Source organism: Macaca thibetana, chromosome 1 (assembly GCF_024542745.1).
Source record: "Macaca thibetana thibetana isolate TM-01 chromosome 1, ASM2454274v1, whole genome shotgun sequence".
Classification (NCBI taxonomy): domain Eukaryota; kingdom Metazoa; phylum Chordata; class Mammalia; order Primates; family Cercopithecidae; genus Macaca; species Macaca thibetana.
In genome coordinates, this window is record NC_065578.1 from 45042257 (window position 1) to 45065292 (window position 23036).

Sequence of the window (23036 nt, forward strand, 5' to 3'; positions counted from 1 at the left end):
TCTTTTTTTTTTTTTTTTTTTTTTGAGACAGAGTCTTGTTCTGTTACCTAGGCTGGATGGAGTGCAGTGGCAGGATCTTGGCTCACTGCAACCTCTGCCTCTTGGGTTCAAGTGATGCTTGTGCCTCAGCCTCCCGAGTAGCTGGAACTACAGGCATGCACCACCATGCCAGCTGATTTTTGTATTTTTATTAGAGATGGGGTTTCACCGTGTTGGCCAGACTGGTCTCAAACTCCTAACCTCATGATCTGCCCGCCTTGGCCTCCCAAAGTGTTGGGATTACAGGCTTGAGCCGTGGTGCCCGGCCTCTTCACATGTTCTTACTGCCCCCTTCTCTTCTGGAATTCCCATATTCATATATTGTTTCACTGTTTTTTGTTTGTTTGTTTGTTTTTTTGGCGACAGAGTCTTGCTCTGTCACCCAGGCTGGAGTGCAATGGCATGATCTCAGCTCATTGCAACCTCCGCCTCCCAGGTTCATGCGATTCTTGTGCCTCAGCCTCCTGAGTAGCTGGGATTACAGGCACGTGCCATCATGCCCAGCTAATTTTTGTATTTTTAGTAGAGATGGGGTTTTGCCATGTTGGCCAGGCTGGTCTTGAACTCTTGACCTCAAGTGATCCGCCCACCTCAGCCTCCCAAAGTTCTGAGATTACAGGCATGAGCCACCGTGCCTGACTATTTTCAATGTTTTAATCTTCATGCTGCTTAGTGGGTATGTTCAGTTTGTGAAAATTCATTGAGTTCTCTGCTTAGGTATGTGTACTTTTCTAAAATGAGTAATATACTTCCGTAAAAGTTAAAAATCCTAGCTGAAAAGTTCAGATTGCATATTTAATTTATATTTCCTTTCCTTTGCCAGGTTTCGACTCAAAGAGACTTGCAATAAGAAGGGTTGTGATCCTCTCTTTCTTTTCTCCTCTCCTCTGTTTTCTGGTTTCTTTCCTTTGGTGTCTTGTGGGAGGGAATAGGGAGATTGAAAAGTATATGTATTTCTCTTAATTGGTACTGATCTAATTCTTTCTTGATTGTTCTTTTTCTGGCTAAGATGGATTATTCTTCCATATAGTGTAGCAGGCATCCAAATGCTGGTTCTCCCATGCAGCTGGTTGTAAGTTTTTTTGAGATAGGATCTTTTCCTCTCCACATTGCCTTCATAGAGGATATCCACTTTAGCTTGATGTCTTCCAAGGCCTCCTCAGTTCTCTCTACCTAGAACTTCTTGCTGTGCTTGTCACCTTTGTGAGTGGCCAACCCTCTTTAATGGGTTACTAGCATTAGTCGAAGCTTGCTTGCTTCCCTGGTTTCTCCTTGATCCATAGGTACTGTTTCTTTCTTGACATGCCAAATAGTGTAAATACAAGCCATTCCCTTGCTGCCTTCTGTTTTTGCATTAAGTTCTATTTCCCGTTCCCCCTGTCTCACTGCTCACTCCTACTATAGTTAGGTGCCTGGACACATCAGTTGTTTGATTCAGTGCCTCAATATCCTCCTTTATCCTTTTATTCACTTACCACCATGTTTTGAAATTGTCTTTTTCTTCTTTTCAGGTATTTTTCTTCACCAACTTCACTCTTCTTTTTATGTTTGGGCATTTGTAAATCATGTTTTGAATGGTCACCACCAACCAATATTAGTACTTTCCATTTTTTTCCAACTCACTAATTGCAATATATAACTGTATAGAATTTGTTTTCTTTCTGTTTTTTTTTTTTTTTTTTAATCTTAGAGAACTGGAAATTTCCTCCTTTTTTGCTCCTTGTGGCTTCTAGTATTGCTGTGGTGCCAGTTACTTGAAGCTTGTTTTTCAAATGGCAGGTGACATGGGATCAGTTATTCTCTTTTTTTTTGAGATGGAGTCTTGTTCTGTTGCCCAGGTTAGAGTGCAGTGGTGTGATCTTGGCTCACTGAAACCTCCGCCTCCTAGGTTCAAGCAATTCTCTGTCTCAGCCTCCCGAGTAAGCTGAGGTTACAGGCGCCCGCCACCATGCCGGGCTAATTTTTGTATTTTTAGTAGAGATGGGGTTTCATCATCTTGACCAGTCTGGTCTTGAACTCCTGACCTCATGATCCACCCGCCTCGGCCTCCCAAAGTGCTGGGATTACAGGTGTGAGCCACTGTACCCGGGCCAGTTATTCTCTTATGGTTCTTGTCTCTGTACTGTCTAGATCAGTTTGATGTGTTACTTATCCGTATTTGTTTTAGCTTCCTTCATTGACATATAATAGATATACCTCATTGGGCTTATTTTTTTCAAAAGTTTTTTATTTATTATAATACTCCTGATTGGGTGTTGGCTTAAAAATGTCTACATGTTGATGATATTGTTGGATACTGCCTACTGAATGAGGAGAAAGAGGCGTTGGAGTGGAATGGGAAGGTTCTGTCAATGTTTCGTATTGCCTGTAGTTTTTCATAGTATTTTTATACTTTTTCTTTGAAAACCTGTATTTTGCTCCTCTTATAGGCATCTAAAGAAAGCTCTAAGATTAATTTTAGCATTAATTGAATGTTAGAGATATTTCTAACTTTGTATAGGTAAAGTCTACCATTTAATGATTTTTTTAAACTAAAATATGCTTTTCTTTATTGGATATAGGAAGGGTATGAATAAAAGGAGAAACATAAATAAACTTAACTAAGAATTGTACTCATTATGAATAATATATCTGGTCAAAATGTCTGTCATCCCATGACCTTTCTCACCTATTTTTCCTTTGGCATTTTGTAATCAATATCCTGTGTCCTTTACAGTATACCCAGCTTTTACTAAGAAATATATTTCTGGTTTTAGCTATTGAGGGGGAAGTATAATATGTTGGCAGTTTTAAATTGTAGTGAATGTTGTAGAGATGTTTAATATAAAGTTTTTATACTTCAGAGCAGATATTAAAGACTCGTGTTTTACTCTTTTTCTCTTTGAAGGATGTGGTAACTGGACTTAGTCCGCTGCTCTTCAGGAAACTCAGTAATCCTGACATATTTTCATCCACTGGAAAAGTTAAACTTCAGCGACAACTGAGTCAGGATGATTGTAAGTTATGGAGAGGAAACCTGGCCAGCTCTCTGTCGGGTAAATATCTGATTTTGTTTTTTTAAGAAATGTGAGACTGTGTGGTCAATATTTAAGGGTATATTAATTGACGTGGCATCTTGACAGTTTCTTCTCTGGTAGTAGTCCTGTATAGAACACTTATGGTAAGGCTGTCTTCCTCTCCTTACTTCTTCCTCATGGAATCTCTAATTGCTAACCTGCAGGACCTGATAGGTATTTCTTGGCTGATCAGCACTACTGGTCACCCTCTCTCATTCTGATTTTTGCTCTCTGCCCATTTCTGTAGACTTTACATTCTTTGCTGCTGTAGATTTTCTTTTTTTCTTCATTCTCAAAACCTAAAACTCATAGTGTCCTCTCTACCTCCTTCAAAGAAAAGACACCTAAAAAATTCAGGGGGAAAAATTATATGAAGAAGTCGCAGTACAAAAGGAAGCAATTACATTGTGCGTTGTGGCATACTTCTTTTCTTTTCTTTTTTTTTTTTTTTTTGAGATGGAGTCTCGCTTTGTAGCCCAGGCTGGAGTGCAGTGGTGCGATCTCGGCTCACTGCAAGCTCCGCCTCCCGAGTTCATGCCATTCTCCTGCCTCAGCCTCCCGAGTAGCTGGGACTACAGGCATCTGTCACCACACCCTGCTAATTTTGTGTATTTTTAGTAGAGAAGGGGTTTCCCTGTGTTAGCCAGGATGATCTCAATCTCCTGACCTTGTGATCCGCCCGCCTCAGCCTCCCATGGTGCTGGGATTACAGGCGTGAACCACTGCGCCTGGCCTCTTATATTAAAATTTTTATTTTTGCTGGTCATATATTTAGTTACATAGAGCCATTTCTTGTTCGGTTTTTCATGGCATTCTCCTCTTTTTTTTTTTTTTTTTAAAGGATGTGATTATCTTTTCTTTTTTTTTGAGACAGGGTCTCACTTTGTTGCCCAGGCTGGAGTTTAGTGGCGTGATCTCTGCTCACTGCATCCTCCACCTTCCAGGTTCAAGCGATTCTCCTGCTTCAGCGTCCTGAGTAGCTGGGATCACAGGCGCGCACCACCATGCCTGGCTAATTTTTGTATTTTTAGTAGAGACAGGGTTTCACCATGTTGGCCAGACTGCTCTTGAACTTCTGTCTTCAGGTGATCTGCCTGCCTTGACCTCCCAAAGTGCTGGGATTACAGGTGGGAGGTGAGCTACCACGCCTGGCTGGGATGTGATTATCTTCTGATTGTCATGACTAAATTAGATTTTTGATTTAAAAATGTGACTGGGTGTGGTGGCTCACGCCTGTAATCGCAGCACTTTGGGAGATTGAGGCAAGCAGATCACCTGAGGTCAGGAGTTCAAGACCAGCCTGGCCAACATGGCAAAAACCTGTCTCTACTAAAAATACAAAGATTAGCTGGGCATGGTGGTATGTGCCTGTGGTCCCAGCCACTCTGGAGGCTGAGGCACAAGAATTACTAGAATGCAGGAGGTGGAGACTGAGTGAGCATCATTACACTCCAGCCTGGGCAACAGAGTGAAACACTGTCTCCAAAACAAAGCAAAACAAAAAAAAGTAAAAAATTTTCTTCCCTGGATCAACTCTTTCTTTTGAGCACCTAACAACCAGAATATTCAGTGTTTTGTTCTGAAGTGCTAAATCCCTTTTATCCTGTGAGGTAACTGCATGGCTACTGGATACATTCTTGAAATGTGGTTGTGTTTGACTGTTCTTTCTGTGGAATTTTCCATTTATCTGATTTCAGCCTATGTCTTACTTTATGACTTTTGGGGTGTTTTTCATTTCTGAGTGCTCAGTCTAAGAGTTTGCAGGGCAGATGATACCTCACTTTTTTTTTGAGACAGGGTCTCCTCTGTTGCCCAGGCTGGAGTGCAGTGGTGTGATCTCAGCTCACTGCAACCTCTGCCTTCTGGGCTCAAGTGATCCTCCCACTCCAGTTGTGTACCACCACACCCAGCAAATTTTTGTATTTTTGGTAGAGAGCAGGTGTCGCCGTGTTTCCCAGGCTGGTCTTGAACTCCTGACCTCAAGCATTCCTGCCTCGGCCTCCTAAAGAGCTGGGATTATAAGCTTGAGCCACCAGGCCAGGCCAGATACTCCACTTAATTGCAATCCCCTCCATGCTTACTATAGTTTATACCTTTCTTTGTCCAATTCCATTGGTTATGATCCACCTATCTGCTTTAGATTTCCCACCCAGTTTTTTTACCCTCTCATTGGCAGTGTCTGTCCGTTTCTGTCATTATGGACTTTGTTTGCTTGCTTTTTTTTTTTTTTTTGACAGAGTCTCACTCTGTCCCCAGACTGGAGTGCAGTGGCTCGATCTCGGCTCACTGCAACCTCCGCCTCCCTGGTTCAAGCCATTCTTCTGCCTCAGCCTCCTGAGTAGCTGGGACTACAGGTGCCATGCCACCACACCCAGCTAATTTTTGTATTTTTAGTAGAGATGGGGTTTCACCATGTTGGCCAGAGTGGTCTCAATCTCTTGACCTTGTGATCTGCCTGCCTCAGCCTCCCAAAGTCCTGGGATTACAGGCGTGAGCCACCACACCCCACCTAGATTACTTTTTTTGTCTCATTTTTATGGTGTTTCCTGGAGGACAAAAGATAAAATCATGTGCTTGGTCTGCCATCTTTAACTGAGAATGTTTTATGCAGTAGCCTCTTGAATTATTATAAGAATAGTAGTTGGAGTTTTTACGAGGTTTTCTTTTTTTTTCCTGTGTTATTTGTTTACTAAAGAGCTGCTTGTTATTCTGTTTGTTTTGTCATTCCTTCTGTTTTGTTTATTTTCCTCAAGTTCTTGGCAGTCTGCGGTATGCTGCAGTCTTTACTGGTGTATACTCAAATAGGTTTCTTCTACACTGTGTAAGCCTCTTTCCAAGCAGGCCTGTATTTTGAAGAGAGAGACGATAGTAATCTTTTGTATATAGGATAAGTTAAACTAACTTTCCTTTAGAATTAATAGGTGAGAAGTAGACAGGTCATCTGGAGAAATGCACATTTGCAGAATGAAGGAAAGAAGGCAGGCAGACAGGGTCTACTCTGGGCTTAGGGAAGTTTTGAGCAGAGAACCATCATCATCATCATTATTATTTTTGTGGAGGGCTTTATGGAAAGACTTTCCAGTAAAAGGTACACTTGAAACTTGAAAACTTAACTAGATTTTAAAAATATATGTAATTTTCTAATAAAACATGCTAGTTATAAAAAAATTTCACTACAAAAACATGCATTATGTCAAAGTGAAGTCTTTCCTTTTTTTTTATTTTTTGAGACATCTTATTCTGTTTCCCAGGCTAAAGTGCAGTGACATGACCATGGCTCACTGAAGCCTTGATCACCTGAGCTCAGGTGATCCTCCCCACTTCTTCTCAGCCTCCTGAGTAGCTGGGACCACAGGCACACACCACCATGCCTGGCTAATTTTTTTTTTTTTCTTGGAGATGGGGTCTTGCTATGTAGCCCAGGCTGGTCTTGAACCTTGGGCCCAAGTGATCCTCCTGCTTCAGCCTCCCAAAGTACTGGGATTACAGGTATGAGCCACAACACCTGTCCTGAAGCCTTTCTCAATTTTTACTTTCTTCTATGTCTTAATTTTCATCTACAGTTAGGTTTGCTAAATTGTTCTCCAAATGAATGGTATCATATTTTGTTGGCAGCAAAAACAAAAATATCCCCCAAACCCTTTCTTCACATCTTTACTACATTGAGTATTTTCATGACTAAGATTTTGCCAGGTGCAGGAAGGGTTTTCAGGTGGGTCAAGTGATCATGATAAAGCCAGGGGAAAGTGCAGGGCATAATATTGAAGTTGAGTGAGTGAATAAGTGTGGAAAAGAGTTGAAGGAGATGAGGCCAGAAAGATAATCTGGATTTATGGAGGGTCTTTTTCATAATGCCAAAATGTCTGGCATAATTTCTTCAAATAGTAAGGAGCCATCAGAAGCTTTTAAGGAAGGAAATGACATGAACACATTTTTGTTGGTTAGATCATAAGCAAAAGTGTGAAGAATGGTGTGAAGAAGGGGAGAAATGAGACCTTCACCTCAGTTAGAAAGTCACTGCAGGCCGGGCGCAATGGCTCACGCCTGTAATCCCAGCATTTTGGGAGGCCAAGGCAGGCACATCACCTGAGATCAGGAGTTGGAGACCCGCCTGGCTAACATGGCAAAATCCCATCTCTACTAAAAATACAAAACATCAGCCAGGTGTGGTGGCACATGCCTGTAGTCCCAGCTACTCAGGAGGCTGAGGCAGGAGAATCACTTGAGCCTGGGAGGCAGAGGTTGCAGTGAGCCTAGGTCACTCCACACCACTCCGGGCTGGGTGACAGTGAGACTCTGTCTCCAAAAAAAAAAAAAAAAATCTTTCATTGAGACTCTCTTTCATTGAGATTAAGGCAGATAGTAAACATGAACTGAGCACGTGGAGTCTGGTGAGAACAGAATAGATTCATTGTTTGCCTACTGGAAACTTGCATCTCTAATGTTACATTGAGTTGATGAGAAACTATGTAGGCTAGAAGGGATTGGGAAACTCCTAGACTGCTAGTTTGGGTGTCAGCGTGGGAGGCTGGCATGTGGTGAATATTATAGAGAACATAAAATAGTTAATCCATTTCAGTGTTCCACTTGCCATTATCCTCACCACCAAGACAGTCACAATTTTTAATGGATAGTTAGAAATTTTAATAGATTCTAAAATGGATGTGAACAATTTTACTTTGTATCAGTATGATTTTATCCACTTGATATCATTGTATTTGTATTTTTTCATTCGTTTATCATAATTACATGTATATTTTCCAAACCTTGTGTTTGAAGGTAAGCAGCTGCTACCTTTGTCCAGCAGTGTACATAGCAGTGTGGGACAGGTGACTTGGCAGTCGTCAGGAGAAGCATCAAACCTGGTTCGAATGAGAAACCAGTCCCTTGGACAATCTGCACCTTCTCTTACTGCTGGCCTGGTAAGTGTTCATAAAGGTGGCGTTTTGCTCTATGAAAAATCCTTAATTGTCATTTGTCATTGCAACGTCTATTCCTTTTCCTTTTTCAGATTTGGATAATTTAGTTTCCAAAATGAAGTATGGAACAGAATGCATTTATTAATTTCTTTTTTTTTTTAGAGATAGGGTCTTGCTTTGTTGCTCAGGCTGACTTTGAACTCCTTGGCTGTAGTATTCCTGTTGCCTCAGCCTCCCAAGTAGCAAGGACTACAGGTACATGTCATGGCATCAGGCTAAGAATGAAATTTTTTTTTTTTTTTTTTGAGTCGGAATTTTGCTCTTGTCGCCCAGGCTGGAGTGCAATGGTGTGATCTCAGCTGTCTCCTGGGTTCAAGCAATTCTCCTGCCTCAGCCTCCCGAGTCGCTGGGATTACAGGTGTGCGCCACCACCCCTGGCTAATTTGTTTGTATTATTAGTAGAGATGGGGTTTCTCTGTGTTGGCCAGGCTGGTCTTGAACTCCTGACCTCAGGTGATCCGTCCCCATCGGCCTCCCAAAGTGCTGGGATTACAGGTGTGGGCCACCGCTCCTGGCCTTAAGAATGAAATTTTAATTGAGTCTATTTTTTTTTTTTTTGAGATGGAGTCTTGCTCTGTTGCCCAGGCTGTAGTGCAATCTCAGCTCACTGCAACCTCTGCCTCCCAGGTTCAAGCGATTCTCCTGCCTCAGCCTCCCAAGTAGCTGGGATTACAGGCACCTGCCACCATGCCCCACTAATTTTTGTGTTTTTAGTAGAGACAGGGTTTCACCATGTTGGCCAGGGTGGTCTCGAACTCCTGACCTCATGATCCACCTGCCTTGGCCTCCAAAAGTGTTGGGATTACAGGCTTGAGCCACTGTGCCCAGCCCAATTGAGTGTTTTGATTGCCCTCTCATGCCGTCAGTGTCACTGGTACTAATTGTATAGTGAGGGTCAAGAAAAAGATTCAGTATGATTGTATCTTCAATGAGTAAATTTTCCTGGGAAGGAACATTCTTTTTATAGAAATGATTCTGAATCTGGTAAAGTTATGCTGCTTTGGTTTACAGCTCTGTGGTATACATATTTAGTACATGAGGATAGAGAACATGTTTGGCACATCATGAGTACTTAAGTATATATGTAAGAATGAGGGCCGGGTGCAGTGGCTTACATCTCTAATTCCTGCACTCTGGGAGTCTGAGGCAGGAGGATCACTTGAGGCCAGGAGTTTGAGGCTACCCTGGACTGTTACCATAGTGAGACCTTGTCTCTACAAATAATAATAATAAAAAAAATTAGCCGAGGATGGTGGGGTGTGCCTGTGGTCCCAGCTACTCAGAAGGCTGAGGTGGGATAATCGCTTGAGCCTGAGCAGTTGAAGCTGTGGTGCGCTGTGATTGTGCCACTGCACTCTGGTGACAGAGCGAGATCTTGTCTGGGAAAAAAAAAAAAAGTCTTTTGTTTGTCTACGCTTTGTGTGATAGGCAGGGCCTTACAAAATTTAAGCTGTGTAGCCTGGGCAGGTTGCTTTGTTTTCTGCCTGTTGTTACAAATTATACCCTTTTACTCTCAAACTTGCTTTTGTACCAAAGGCACCCACTGGCTTTCTGCTCATCTCACACCGTTCCCTCTATCCTTAGGTCTAGGCACACTACTAATTTGTAGGGTACAATAACAGCAACTTGTTACTATTAAAGTCTCATGTACACTTGAAAATATAAGCCTTTTGGGTCAACATACGTGGAGTAGAAAGTTTTGTCCATTTATTCAATATGGGAAGTGGGAGTAGAGGGGAGGATGTCTTCATGTAGCAGGTGAGAAGCTAATTTTTGGATCAAAGGATATCCTGATATTACCAAAGTTTGTGATTCTTAGGCCACAGAGAGAATCAGGATCATGTGTGGAAATTCCTACCTCCTTAATTTTTTATTTGAAATTTTCAAATCTACAGAAAAATGAAAAGAATGGTACAGTGAACACCCATGTAAGCTTTACCTAGACTGACTAATTTGTACATTTTGCCATATTTGTTTTTTCTGTGTGTATATACCTATTTTTTCCTGAAGCATTTCAAAGCAAGTCACAGACTAATTACGATGCCTCATCCTTAAGAATTTCTCCTAATATGAAGGACACTCTCCTAAATAACTACAATATATTATCAGATCTAAGATGTTTAACATCTTTTTTTTTGAGACTGAGTCTCGCTCTGTCACCCAGGCTGGAGTGTAGTGACGCAATTTTTGACTCACTGCAACTTCTGCCTCCTGGGTTCAAGCGATTCTCCTGTCTTAGCCTCCCGAGTAGCTGGGATGACAGGTGTGCACCACTACACCTGGCTAATTTTTGTATTTTTAGTATAGACGGGGTTTCACCATGTTGGCCAGGCTGGTCTCGAACTCCTGACCTCAAGTGACCCATCTGCCTCGGCCTCTCAAAGCGCTGGGATTGCAGACATGAGCCACTGCGCCTGGCCACATCATTTTAATAGTAGCATCTAATAATATAAAGACCATATTGAGATTTTCCTGCCTGGTCCTAACATGTCTATTAAAGCCTCACCTGCTTCCCTTTTAACCTCTGGAACCTAAAACAAACAAACAAGCAAAAATGGATGAGTGTACCCTCCTAGAGATTTTGATCCAGATGTCTGGGGTTAGTCACAAGCATCTGTATTTTCTTTTCTTTTTTCTTTTTTCTTTTTTTTTTTTGAGACAGGTTCTCCCTCTGTTGCCCAGTCTAGAGTGCAGTGTCATGATCTTAGCTCACTGCACCCTCTACTTCTGGGTTCAAGTAATTCTCATGCCTCCCGAGTAGCTAGGATTACAGGTGTGTGCCACCTCGCCTGGCTATTTTTTGTCTTTTCATTAGTGGTGGGGTTTCACCATGTTGGCCGGGCTGGTCTTGAACTGCTGACCTCAAGTGATCCACCTGCCTTGGCCTCCCTAAGTGCTGGGGTTACAGGCGTGAACCTGGCCTGTATTTTCTTCAAACTGTTACCCTGATTCTAACATGTACCTCTTTGAGAACTACTGCCACCATGGTACAGCTGAGTATTCCACTTTAAGGTGGTATGTTGCAGAAGGGATTCCTGGACTGAGATTACTGGAGCCTAGGCCAACTGAGCTAGAATATTCCTGAATTATGTTTTTTTAAATTAACAGTTTATTGTGATATAATTCACATATGATGTAATTCACCCACTTAAAGTATACAGGTCAGTGTTTTTTGGCGTATTTCACAGACATGTACAGCCATCACTGTAGTCAATTTAAGAATATTTTCTTTACTTTAGAAACTGTACTCTTCAGGTATCACCTCCTCATTGTTCCATCCCTGCCCTTGCCCCTGCACTAGGCAACCACTAATCTACTTTCCACCTCTATAGGTTTGCCTATTCTGTATTTTTCATATAAATCAAATCAAATATGTGGCCTTTTGTGGCTGCTGCTTCGACTTAGTCTAATGTCTTCAGGATTCATCCTTTTTGCAGCATGTATTCCTTTTTATTGCCAAACAGTATTTTGTTGTATGTATATATCATATTTTGTTTAGCTGTTCATCAGTTGATTCATTTCCTTCATTCTTCACCTTCATTTTCTAATGTTTATTGAGGGGATTTATCTGGGGGCTTATTTTTCCCATATATGTTGAAATCATGATCCTAATTAATGATTACCAGGGCATGTTCTAAAAAGGATCATAATAATCATATGATATGATCATATATGTTCCTAGGGATGGAGAAGAACTTAGGTGGCATCTTGTTCAAGATTAGTTATTTTTCTTCTTCTTCTAAAAAAAAAATTATATAGAGTGAAAATCTGTTGTTAAAAGTGGGTTGTTTCTGCCTTTTGGCTAGTATAAATAATAGCCAAATAATAATAATGCTACAAACATTCATGTACAAATTTTAATGTAGATACATGTTTTCATTTCTCTTGGATATATATCTAGGAGAGAAGTTGCTGCGTCATATGGTAACTCTGTGTTTAATCATTTGAGAAACTTTGATTTCTCTACATCCTTGCTATCCTGGCGGGTGTGAAGCGATATCTTGTGTCTTTGATGTGCGTTTCTCTAATGACTCATGATGTTGAGCGTCTTTCATGTGCTTACCGGACATTTATTTGTCTTCTTTGAAGAAATGTCTATGTGGATTATTGGCCATTTTTAAAATTGAATATTTTTTTCTTTTATTATAAATTTGTAAAATAATTGTTTCTTTAGACCTGAATCCAATTTTTTCTCTTTCCCAGGGAACTGCTTTTTGTTTTCTCTTGTGCTTTTTTTTTCCTGAGCTACTTATTTACCTACTGTAACTTCAAGCCAGCTCTTCTCTTTCCATTCTTCTGCCCGAAGATTTTCAGTTGAATATTTTATGTTAGGTGGCACATTTGCTCCTTGATGTTAAATACCTATTTCTGCTTTGACCACCCATACTGGAATAAACCTCATTGTCTACCCTGCTTCTGACTGTGACATTTCTGAAAAATCTTAACTAGAATGTATTCTCTTTGGAGTAATGGCCGTCTACAGTACATGGACCCAGCCTCCAAAGAACTTTTGGGTTAGCAGAACAGGATTCACATTTAACAGGACAACCATTTAAAAATAATAAAACGTGACATGTACATAAATATTATATTGATTATGATTTAAATAGTAACAAAAGGGGACAAGAATTATGCTAGTTATAATTATTGGGATGATAACTTGTAGGAGGTTAGACTTGACCGGAGTCTGGAGATTAGATAAGCAAAAGCCTTAAAGTTGCAAATATTTTAATTTTGAGGCCATCTAGATGATGTTTTTATGAAGAGATTTTTGGCTCTTCATTTTCTGGTGTCTATTGAGAGGATTTCTCAGAGGGCTTATTTTCCCCATATATGTGGGAACCATGATCCTAATTAGTGGTTCCCAGGGCATGTTCTAAAACAGATCATAGAATCATATTATTATATGTTCTTAGGGATGGAGTAAAACTTAGATAGTGTCTTGTTCAAGATTAGTTATTATTTGTATTCTTAAAAATATATATGCAGTTAAAATCTGTTGTTAAAAGTGGCATAGGAGAAAGACCCCTGCATTAGAAATCAGAAGACCAAGCTCTGATGCTGCTATGGGAATTTGAATAAACATATTGGAGCCTGTGTTTTTCTCATCTGTAAAATGAGGTTAATTCCTGCTTTGCTTTCTTCTGAGTATGTTAACTAGTATCTGCAGTTTTGATCTTTGCCTTCTGTATCTCTGATGCAAATCCACTTGGCTGTATCACCATTTCTAAGACTCACCCTACCTATCTGCTGCCTTTCCATCCCCCCAAGCCAGTTCTTCCTTGTTCATGCCGTCTTTTTTTTTCTTTCCATAATCGAAATTTTATTGGTAGTGTTGAGGATCAGTACACAGACATTTCCATTTGTTCACAGTTCTTAACATATCTACCGAAAATCTGAAAAGCCATGTATTGTAATTGTTTTTTAAAAAGTTATTCCAGTGACTTTCCAGCTTAAAATTTGGAGGCAAATTTTTCTTAGGAGGCCATCATGTATCCTAAGGAAAGTACCAGTATTGTCAAGTGTTACATACATCCTACCAATCTACCAGTTCACAATTTAGTAGTATATATACTACATACTTAAATTTTCAGTCTTTTGCAGCACATTAACAAAGTTATCAGGAAAGTAAGACTACTTTGACTAAAGGTGTTACAGAGTGCACACAATTCTGACAGGGAGAGCCATGATCAGGGAGTGATTTTCATTAGGAAACAATTCTACTAAAAAACAGCATGAGAATAGAAGTATTCTAAAATGTTCAAGTCATGATTACCAATAACCATTCTAACATGATACTATGATTATAGCAAACTGCTATAATCTTAAACTGAATTGGGAATATTTCTAACTGGAACAAAAGATAAGATATTCTGTTGAACATTTTATCATCAGTTCTCATGTTGAATATGACATGTCATTTTGGGTGCCATATTATTATTGAATTTTGTTGAGATTTTCATATAACATAAAATCAACCATTTTAAAGTGTACACTTTAGTGGCATTTTGTGCATTCACAATGTGTGCAGCCACCACCTTTATCAAGTTTTAAGACATTTTCACCACCATCCCTTGCAAAAAAAATCCTCTACCATTAAACAGTCCTTTTTCATTCCACCCTCATTCTAGCTCTGGCAACCACTAATCTGCTTTTTGTCTCTGTGGATTTACCTATTCTAACATTTCATATAAATGGAATCATAAAATATGTGACCTTTTATGCCTGGCTTTTTTCACTTAGCCCAATGCTTTCACGATTTTTCTGCATTATAGCATGTATCAATACTTTATTCCTTTTTATGACTGAATAAGATTCCATTGGATGGATAAGCCACACTTTGTTTATCTGTTTGTCTGCTGATAGACATTTGGGTTGTTTCTACCTTTTAGCCATTGTGGATAATACTGCTGTGAGCATTTGTGTACATGAACTTGTTTTGAGTACTTGTTTTCTGTATTTTTGGGTATATACCTATACCTAAGAGTAGACTTGTTGGATGATACAGTAATTCTTTAATTTTTTGAAGAACTACCAAACTTTTGGTTTGCTGCACCATTTTATATTCTTCCCAGAAATACATTAGGGTTCCAGTTTCACTGCATCTTGCCAACACTTTTCTGTTTTTTTAATTATAGCCATCATAGTGGGTGTTAAGTGGTCTCTCACTGTGGCTTTGATTAGTATTATACTTTAATAATATTTTAGAACTGTCTGTCAAGGTCACATGGAGTATGCTTTTTCTTTTTTTGAGACGGAGTCTGGCTCTGTCGCCCAGGCTGGAGTGCAGTGGCCGGATCTCAGCTCACTGCAAGCTCCGCCTCCCGGGTTCACGCCATTCTCCTGCCTCAGCCTCCCGAGTAGCTGGGACTACAGGCGCCCGCCACCTCGCCCGGCTAGTTTTTTGTATTTTTTTAGTAGAGACGGGGTTTCACCGTGTTAGCCAGGATGGTCTCGATCTCCTGACCTCGTGATCTGCCCGTCTCAGCCTCCCAAAGTGCTGGGATTACAGGCTTGAGCCACCGCGCCCAGCCAGAGTATGCTTTTAAAGGAAGTAACAAAACTCCAAGACTTTTCTTAGAACCTTTTCTCATCGTTAAAAAGATTCTTTCTTTAATTTATATTATTTTAGTTGAAAAGTAATCCCATCATTCTTAATTTATTTTTCCTTAATTTTCACAAGTTCAAAGAGGAAAAACCCATAGATGTTTGTTTTACCTACTTCAGTGTTATAAAGAGATTCCAAATTCAGCACTTCCCCTTTCAGTATTACCTTTCTGCCCCTGTAGTTTTGCATTTTCTATTGTGAAAGGTGGAGATATCTATATCTATATGTCAGTTGGCTTTATTGAGGTATAGTTTACATAGAATAAAATTCACCCATTTTAAGTGTTCAGTTTGATGACTTTTGGCAGATGTATACAGTTGTGTCACCACCACCACGATTATGATATAGATATATAAGAATTATGGTATAGAACAGAACAGCATTCCCCAACCTTTTTGGCACCAGGGACTGGTTTCATGGAAGACAGTTTTTCCACAGATGGGTGGAGGGGGGATGGGAGATGGTTTCAGGATGAAACTGTTCCACCTCAGATCATCAGGCATTAGCTAGATTCTCATGAGGAGTGTGCAACCTAGAATCCCTCGTATGCACAGTTCACAATAGGGTTCGTGCCCCTATGAGAATCTAATGCTGCGCTGCTGATCTGACAGGAGATGGAGTTCAGGCGGTAATGCTCACCCTCATGCAGCTCATCTCTTGCCATGTGGCCTGGTCCCAAACAGGCCATGGACCTGGTATAGAATATGTCTGCCACCCCATGTTCGCTTGTGTCCCTTTGCTGTCTGTTCTCTCTCCCCAGGCCCAGCCTTTGGCAACTACTGATGTGCTTTTTGTCACTGCAGTTTTGCCTTTTCCAGAATTTCATAGAAATGGAATCAATACAGTATGTAGTCTTTTGTGTTTTTTCTCAATCTCAGAATCTCCTTCTGAGATTCATCCATGTTGTTTTGAGTGTCAGTAGTTTGTTCCTCTTTATTGCTGAAAAGGGTTCCATTGGTATGGGTGTACAGACTTTTCCATTCCCTAGTTAATGACCATATGGGTTGTTTCCAGTTTTTGCCTGTTAGGCAGAGAGCTGCTATGAAAGTTCATATAAGTTTTTTTTTTTTTTTTTTTTTTTTTTTTTTTGGTATAGAATATGCTTTTATTTCTCTTGGGTAAATACCTAGGAATGAGACTGGTGGAATGTGTATTTACCAGTGTAAATTTGTCTTTATAAGAAACTGCCAACCTGTTTTCTAAAGTGGCTATACCATTTTTGCGTTTCCACCAGCAGTTGCTCCACATCTTATCAGTACTAGGTATTATCATCTGTTTTTTTTTTTTTTTTTTTTTTTTTTTTTTTTTTGAGATGGAGTTTCACTCTTGTTGCCCAGGCTGAAGTGCAATGGCACAATCTCGGCTCATTGCAACCTCTGCCTCCCGGGTTCAAGCCATTCTCCTCCCTCAACCTCCCAAGTAGCTGAGATTACAGGCGCATGCCACCATGCCCAGCTAATTTTCGTATTTTTAGCAGAGATGGGGTTTCGCCATGTTGGTCAGGCTTGTCTCGAACTCCTAACCTCAGGTGATCCACCCACCTCAGCCTCCCGAAGTGCTGGGATTACAGGCATGAGCCACCATGCCCAGCTATCATTTAAAAAATTTTGGCCATACTAGTGGATGTGTAGGAGTTTCTCATTGTGGTTTTAATTTGCATTTCTCTAATGACTAATGAGATTGAACATATTTTTGTGTGCTCATTTGCCAATTTTTAAAATATATATATATATATATATTTTTTTTTTTTTTTGAGACCGAGTCTCGCTCTGTTGCCCAGGCTGGAGTGCAGTGGCTGGATCTCCTGGGTTTACGCCATTCTCCTGCCTCAGCCTCCCGAGTAGCTGGGACTACAGGCGCCCGCCACTTCGCCCGGCTAGTTTTTTTGTATTTTTTTAGTAGAGATGGGTTTTCACCGTGTTAGCCAGAATGGTCTCGATCTCCTGACCTTGTGATCCGCCTGCCTCAGCCTCCCAAAGTGCTGGGATTACAGGCTTGAGCCACCGCGCCAGGCCCTTTTTTTTTTTTTTTTTTTGAGATGGAGTCTCGGTCTGTTTCCCAAGCTGGAGTGCAGTGGCACGATCTTGGCTCACTGCAACCTCCGCCTCCCGGGTTCAAGCAATTCTTTTGCCTTAGCCTCCTGAGCAGCTGGGATTACAGGCATGCACCACCATGCCTGGCTAATTTTTGTATTTTTAATGGAGACGGGGTGTTGCCATGTTGGCCAGGCTCTTCTTGAACTCCTGACCTTAGGTGATCCACCTGCCTTGGCTTCCCAAAATGCTGGGATTACAGGCGTGAGCCACTGCGCCCAGTCAGCTATTTTCATATATATATATTCTGTGATGAAATGTCTGTTCAAACCTTTTGTCGATTTAAAAAATTGTTTTTTTTTGTCTTGAGTTTCAGGAATTCTTTGTATATTCTGGATACAAGTTATATATCAACTATATGCCTTCTAAATGTATTCTCCCTGTGACTTACATTTTCATTTTCTTATCAGTGTTTTACACAAACATTTATATACAAAAAATGTGGAAATCTATTGTATCCTTCTATACTAACAATGAATAACTAGAAATCAAAACTTAAAAAATCAAGACTGTTTGCAATAGTTTAAAAATATGAACTACTTGAAGATAAATTTCAGAAACCATTTGGAAGACCAGTACATTGAAAACTACAAAACATTACTGAGACAAATTAAAGAAGACCTAAATAAATGGAGAGATAAAATATTTTTGTGTATTGGAAGACCCATATCTTTCCTTTTTTTTTTCCTTTGTGACAGGGTCTTACTCTGTCATCCAGGCTGGAGTGTAGGGGTGTGATCTTGGCTCACTGTGACCTCTGCCTCCTGGGCTCCAGTGATCCTCCCACCTCAGCCTCTGGAGTAGCTGGGACTACAGGCACTATCACAGATTTTTTTTTTTTTTTTTGAGACGGAGTCTTGCTCTGTTGCCCAGGCTAGAGTGCAGTCGCGTGGTCTCAGCTCACCGCAACCTCCGCCTCCCGGGTTCAAGTGATTCTCCTGCCTCAGCCTCCCGAGTAGCTGGGATTACAGGTGCCTGCCACCATGCCCGGCTGATTTTTTATGTTTTTAGTAGAAACGGGGTTTCACCATGTTGGCCAGGCTGGTCTCGAATTTCTGACCCTGTGATCTGCCTGCCTCGGCCTCCCAAAGTGCTAATATTACAGGCTTGAGCCACCACCCAGCCATGTCTGGCTAATTTTTGTATTTTTTGTAGAGATGGGGTTTTGCCATATTGCCCAGGCTGGTCTTGGACTCCTGTACTCAAGCCATCCTCTTGCCCTGGCCTGCCAAAATGCTGGTTTACAGGCATGAACCACCTGGTGCCCAGTCTAGGAAGACTCATATCATGAAGATGTAAATTTTCTCCGTTAAGCTATAGATGTAATGCAATCCCGATCGAAACCCAGGTAGTATTTTTCAGAAAATATCAAGCTGATTTCAAATGTATATTGAAATGTAAAGGACCTAGAATAACCAAAACAATATTAAAAAGAAGACCAGAATCAAACTTATGTTATGACTTTATAAACGTACAGTAGTCAGGTCAGTGTGATTATTGGTATAAGGATAGATATATAGATCACTGGAATCAAATAGACAAATTTGCCAAGGCAATTTAATGGGAGAAAAGGTAGTCTTTATAACAAGTGATGTTGAAACAATTCACATAAAAACATCAACCTTGATACTTACCTCATGCTGTACAAAAATTAACTTGAAATGGGTAACTGACCAAATGTAAGAGCTTAAATCATAAAATGTGTAGAGGAAAACGGGTTTTTGTGATTTTAGGTGGGGCAAAGGTTTCTTGGAGTAAAAAAAGCTTGACATATAAAAGGAAAAAAATTGACTTTTATCAGAAAGAAAAAGTTTGCCCATGAGTATTTATTTTTAATGGGATGAGGACAAATTGAAGTGTATCTACAAAGGGGTGGAATGATGAGTGATACTTGTGTTAAAGAGTTATTAACAGATTTTGTTGTCTGTTTGGATTTTAATACATATCACTACCTTCTACCTTTGGAGGTAGAAATCTAGAAGTCATAATGAATGTTCTTTGCATACAACTCCTGTGGGTTTACCCATTAATTTGTACTTTTTTCATTTCTACTCAAGAAAATATATTTGAATGAAATCATTGTGAATGCCTTATACTTTACAGAAGTAAATACAAACTCAGGCTGTACACCTGTGTTCCAGGTCTTACTCCTGCCACTTAGTAATCATATGACACTCTACAAGTCACTAAACTTCTTTAAGCCTCTATTTTCTCATCTTTAAAATCAAAATAATGTTAAGACTTTCCTCATGGAGTTTTCAGGATGAAATGAGACAATCCATTTAAAATAGCATAGTGCCAGATTTGTAGTTAAATTTAGAGGCAGCCAAAAGCTACCTCCCTACATAGTGAACTATAACCTAATTTAATATATAAACTACCTGCAACCTAACCTGAGAGTATACTCCTGTAACAAGTAGCTGAGTCTCAGTCAAGCATAGCAGCCAAATTTTCAACCAATCATATAGGCTGAATATTGCCAAAGCATGTTCAAATAAGGCAAACACCTGAACTGCAGCCCATCAGGCTACTTCTGTATGTCATTTGTTTCTCTGGCCGTAAATATAGCCTACATGTATTGGGGGATGGAGCATTCTGAACTGCATTTGATACTGAATGCTAACTGGTTCATTAATCTCTCTATTTTTTTGAGACAGGGACTTGCTTAGTCACCCAGGGTGGAGTGCAATGACATGGCTCACTGCAGCCTGGACCTCCTGGGCTTGAGTGATGCTTCTGCCTCAGGCTGCTCCCTCCCTCACCTTTCCCAGTAGCTGGGACCACAGTTTTTTTTTCTTATTATTTGTAATGGGGGTTGGGGTGGGGGCTCCCTGTGCTGCCCAGGCTGGTCTCAAACTTCTGGGCTCAAGCAATCCTCCAGTCTCCGCCTCTGCCTCCCAGAGTGCTGGAATTACAGGGGTGAGCCACCGCACCTGGCAAATCTGTTTTTTGTTCAATTAAGTCATTAAATTTAACTTGTCTCAGGTTTTTCATTTAACAATATGAACAAAATTGTGTATTTTTTTTTTCTTTTTATGCCTTGGTACTTCAAGTAGTTATTAGTATCTGTGATACAGTAAGAAATATTGTATATATTTCTTAACATATGTGTATATTTCTTCTGTATATATATAATTACCGTGATATGGTAAGAAATATATATATTCCTTATATATATAGCTGGGACCACAGATGCGTACCACCATGCCTGGCTAATTTTTTGACTTTTTTGTAGAGACAGGATTTGGCTATGTTGTGCAGGCTAGTCTCTGCTGGGGGAGGTGTCAGAACCCCAGCAGTGGAGAGTGGTTGGCTCACTGGTCGTAAAAGAATTTACTGACAGCAGTATAGGTTTAGAAAGGAAAGTTTTATTAGATAGAATGCTGCAGCAGAGTGCAGTACAGTGCTTCATTCAGCAAGAGAGGACTGTGTTGCGGTAGATTTTCCTTAGGGGTATTTATGGACTTTAAAGCAGAGCCTTAGGGTAATTTGGATCCTATTAGTTATGTAGGCCATGATAAATTATTACATTTGTAGACTTTGGGTGCCTTGATGTCAGCAAGGGTTGCAAAATGAGTTTTGACATGCATGCATCCTGGAGATGTATAGAAATTCTAGTTACGTATACATTTTTGGGAAAGAAGCCTGGTACCAGACGCTGGCTTTATATAATAGAGAAGTCTAATTACTTTTTGATTTTTCAGATAAGGAGTTTTTGTCTCCAGATGGTCTGCTTGATTGCCACGAGGTGATCATTGTATTCTTCTGTGTCGAACTCCCAGGCTCAAGCGATCCACCTGCTTTGGCCTCCCTAAGTACTGACTGGGATTATAGGAATGAGCCACTGTACCTGGCTGGTACTTTTATCTGAAATTGAGAATACAGGAAAAGGAACAGGTTTTGGGGAGGAAATTAATGAGTATGATTCTCAGATGATGACAGGTAATCTGGTGTACATATCCTTTTAAAATTATTGATATGAAATTTACGTAACAAAATCAACCATTTTAAAGTGAACAATTCAGTGGCATTTAGTACTGGCAGATCTGTTTTTCACAATACAACTGCCACCTCTATCTAGTTGCAAAACCCGTCTGTTACTTTAGATTTAAACCTCTTATCCATTAAGCCCTTTCTCCCCACTCCCCTTCCATGCAATTTGCATTTTGTCTCTATGGAGTTCTCTATTCTGGATATTTTATATAAATAGTATTATACATATGTGACCTTCTGTATCTGGTTTATTTCATTTAGCATAATGTTTGGATGTTCATCCACATTCTAGCATATATTGGTACTTTATTCCTTTTTTTGGTTGAATAATATCTCATTGTATGTGTCCAACACAACTTTTTATCCGTTGATGGACACTGGGCTGTTTCCACCTTTTGGATACTGTGAATAGTGCTGCTATGAACTATACATGTACTTGTGTACTTGTCTTCAGTTCTATGGGGGATATACCTGGGGTGGAATCGCAAAGAAATATGGTAATTTAACTTTTTGAGGAATTACCAAACTTCTCTGTAATAGCTTTCCATTTTACAGTTCCTCTAGCAGTGTAGCGAAGGTTTCAATTTCTCTATATCTTTGTCAACTTGTTATATTCCATTTAAAAAATTATTGTTTAATTATACTATCCTGGTGAGTATGAAGTGGTACTTCATTGTGGTTTTGATTTGTAGTTCTGTGATGACTAATGATGTTGAGCATCTTTTCATGTGTTTTTTGACCATTTATATATCTTCTTTGGAAAAATGTCTGTACAAGTCTTTTGCCCATTTGTAATTGAATTTTTGTTGTTGTTGAGTTTTAAGTTTGTTATATATTCTGGATATTAGACCCTTAGTTTTATGATTTCCAAATATTTTCTCCCATTCTCGTTATCTTTTTAGTTTGTTGATAATGTCCTTTGAAGTTTAAAAATGCCCTTGATGAAGTCCAACTTATCTGTGTTTTTCTGTTGCTGCTTATGCTTTTGGTTTCATATCTAAGAATCCTTTGCCAGCTCCAAGGTCATGATTTATTTCTAGGTTTTCTTCTATGAATTTTATGGTTTTACCTCTTATATTTACTTCATTGACCCATTTTGAGTCAGTTTTTATATTCAGTGTGAGGTAAGAGTTTATTTTTTTGCATGTGGATATCTACTTTTTAGGTATCCTTTCAAGAGTTATATGTCCAGAGTAAAGCATAGCAGTTTAGGGCTATAGATGTGGACTTGGAAGCTGTGGATTAAATCACCATGGGAGAGAGTACGGAGAAAAGGAATGTAGGGGAGCATGAAAAAATTACATGTGAAAGGATAGATAATGTTAGTGAAGTATTCAACTTGGTTAAGAACTGTAGGAGTTTAGATAAAGTGCATTCACTTGAGAATTGCTGTCCTTTTCACTCTTGGTTTTTCTTTTTGTAAGAAGAACTTGTTTCTAATGCCATCTAGTGTCTTTTCAAAGGTATACGAGTAATGTTAAGAGGTTTTAAAATAAAAGTTGTGAAATTTCATGAAACTTGAGCAGTATATTAGCGGTCTTAGCTTACTCTCAAGAGCATCCTTAAGAGAGAAGTAAAAGAATGCATTAATTACTTTGAACAAATTCAGAGCTGAATTTCATCTTGAATTGTTAAGCATTTTTTATCCTCTCTTTTGTGTTAATTTGTAAAGAATTTAGGATACCTTAAAAATAGTGATGTCTAAATTTTTTTTTCTTATCTTGAATTTGTCTTACAAAAATTATAGACAGCCTTACTTTTTTGTTTT

General features: G+C 39.7%; 1 protein-coding gene across 7 annotated transcripts in view; it reads left to right on the top strand.

The window, feature by feature from the left end:
- Nucleotides 1-23036, top strand: part of MAST2 (microtubule associated serine/threonine kinase 2) — a 256248-nt gene that overhangs the window by 25666 nt on the left and 207546 nt on the right. For all 7 annotated transcript variants that reach the window (XM_050801476.1, XM_050801486.1, XM_050801494.1 and 4 more), the window contains exons 2-3: nt 2927-3074; nt 7875-8017. In XM_050801476.1, the coding sequence (XP_050657433.1) occupies nt 2927-3074; nt 7875-8017 (291 nt within the window). The remainder of the gene's footprint in view (nt 1-2926; nt 3075-7874; nt 8018-23036) is intronic.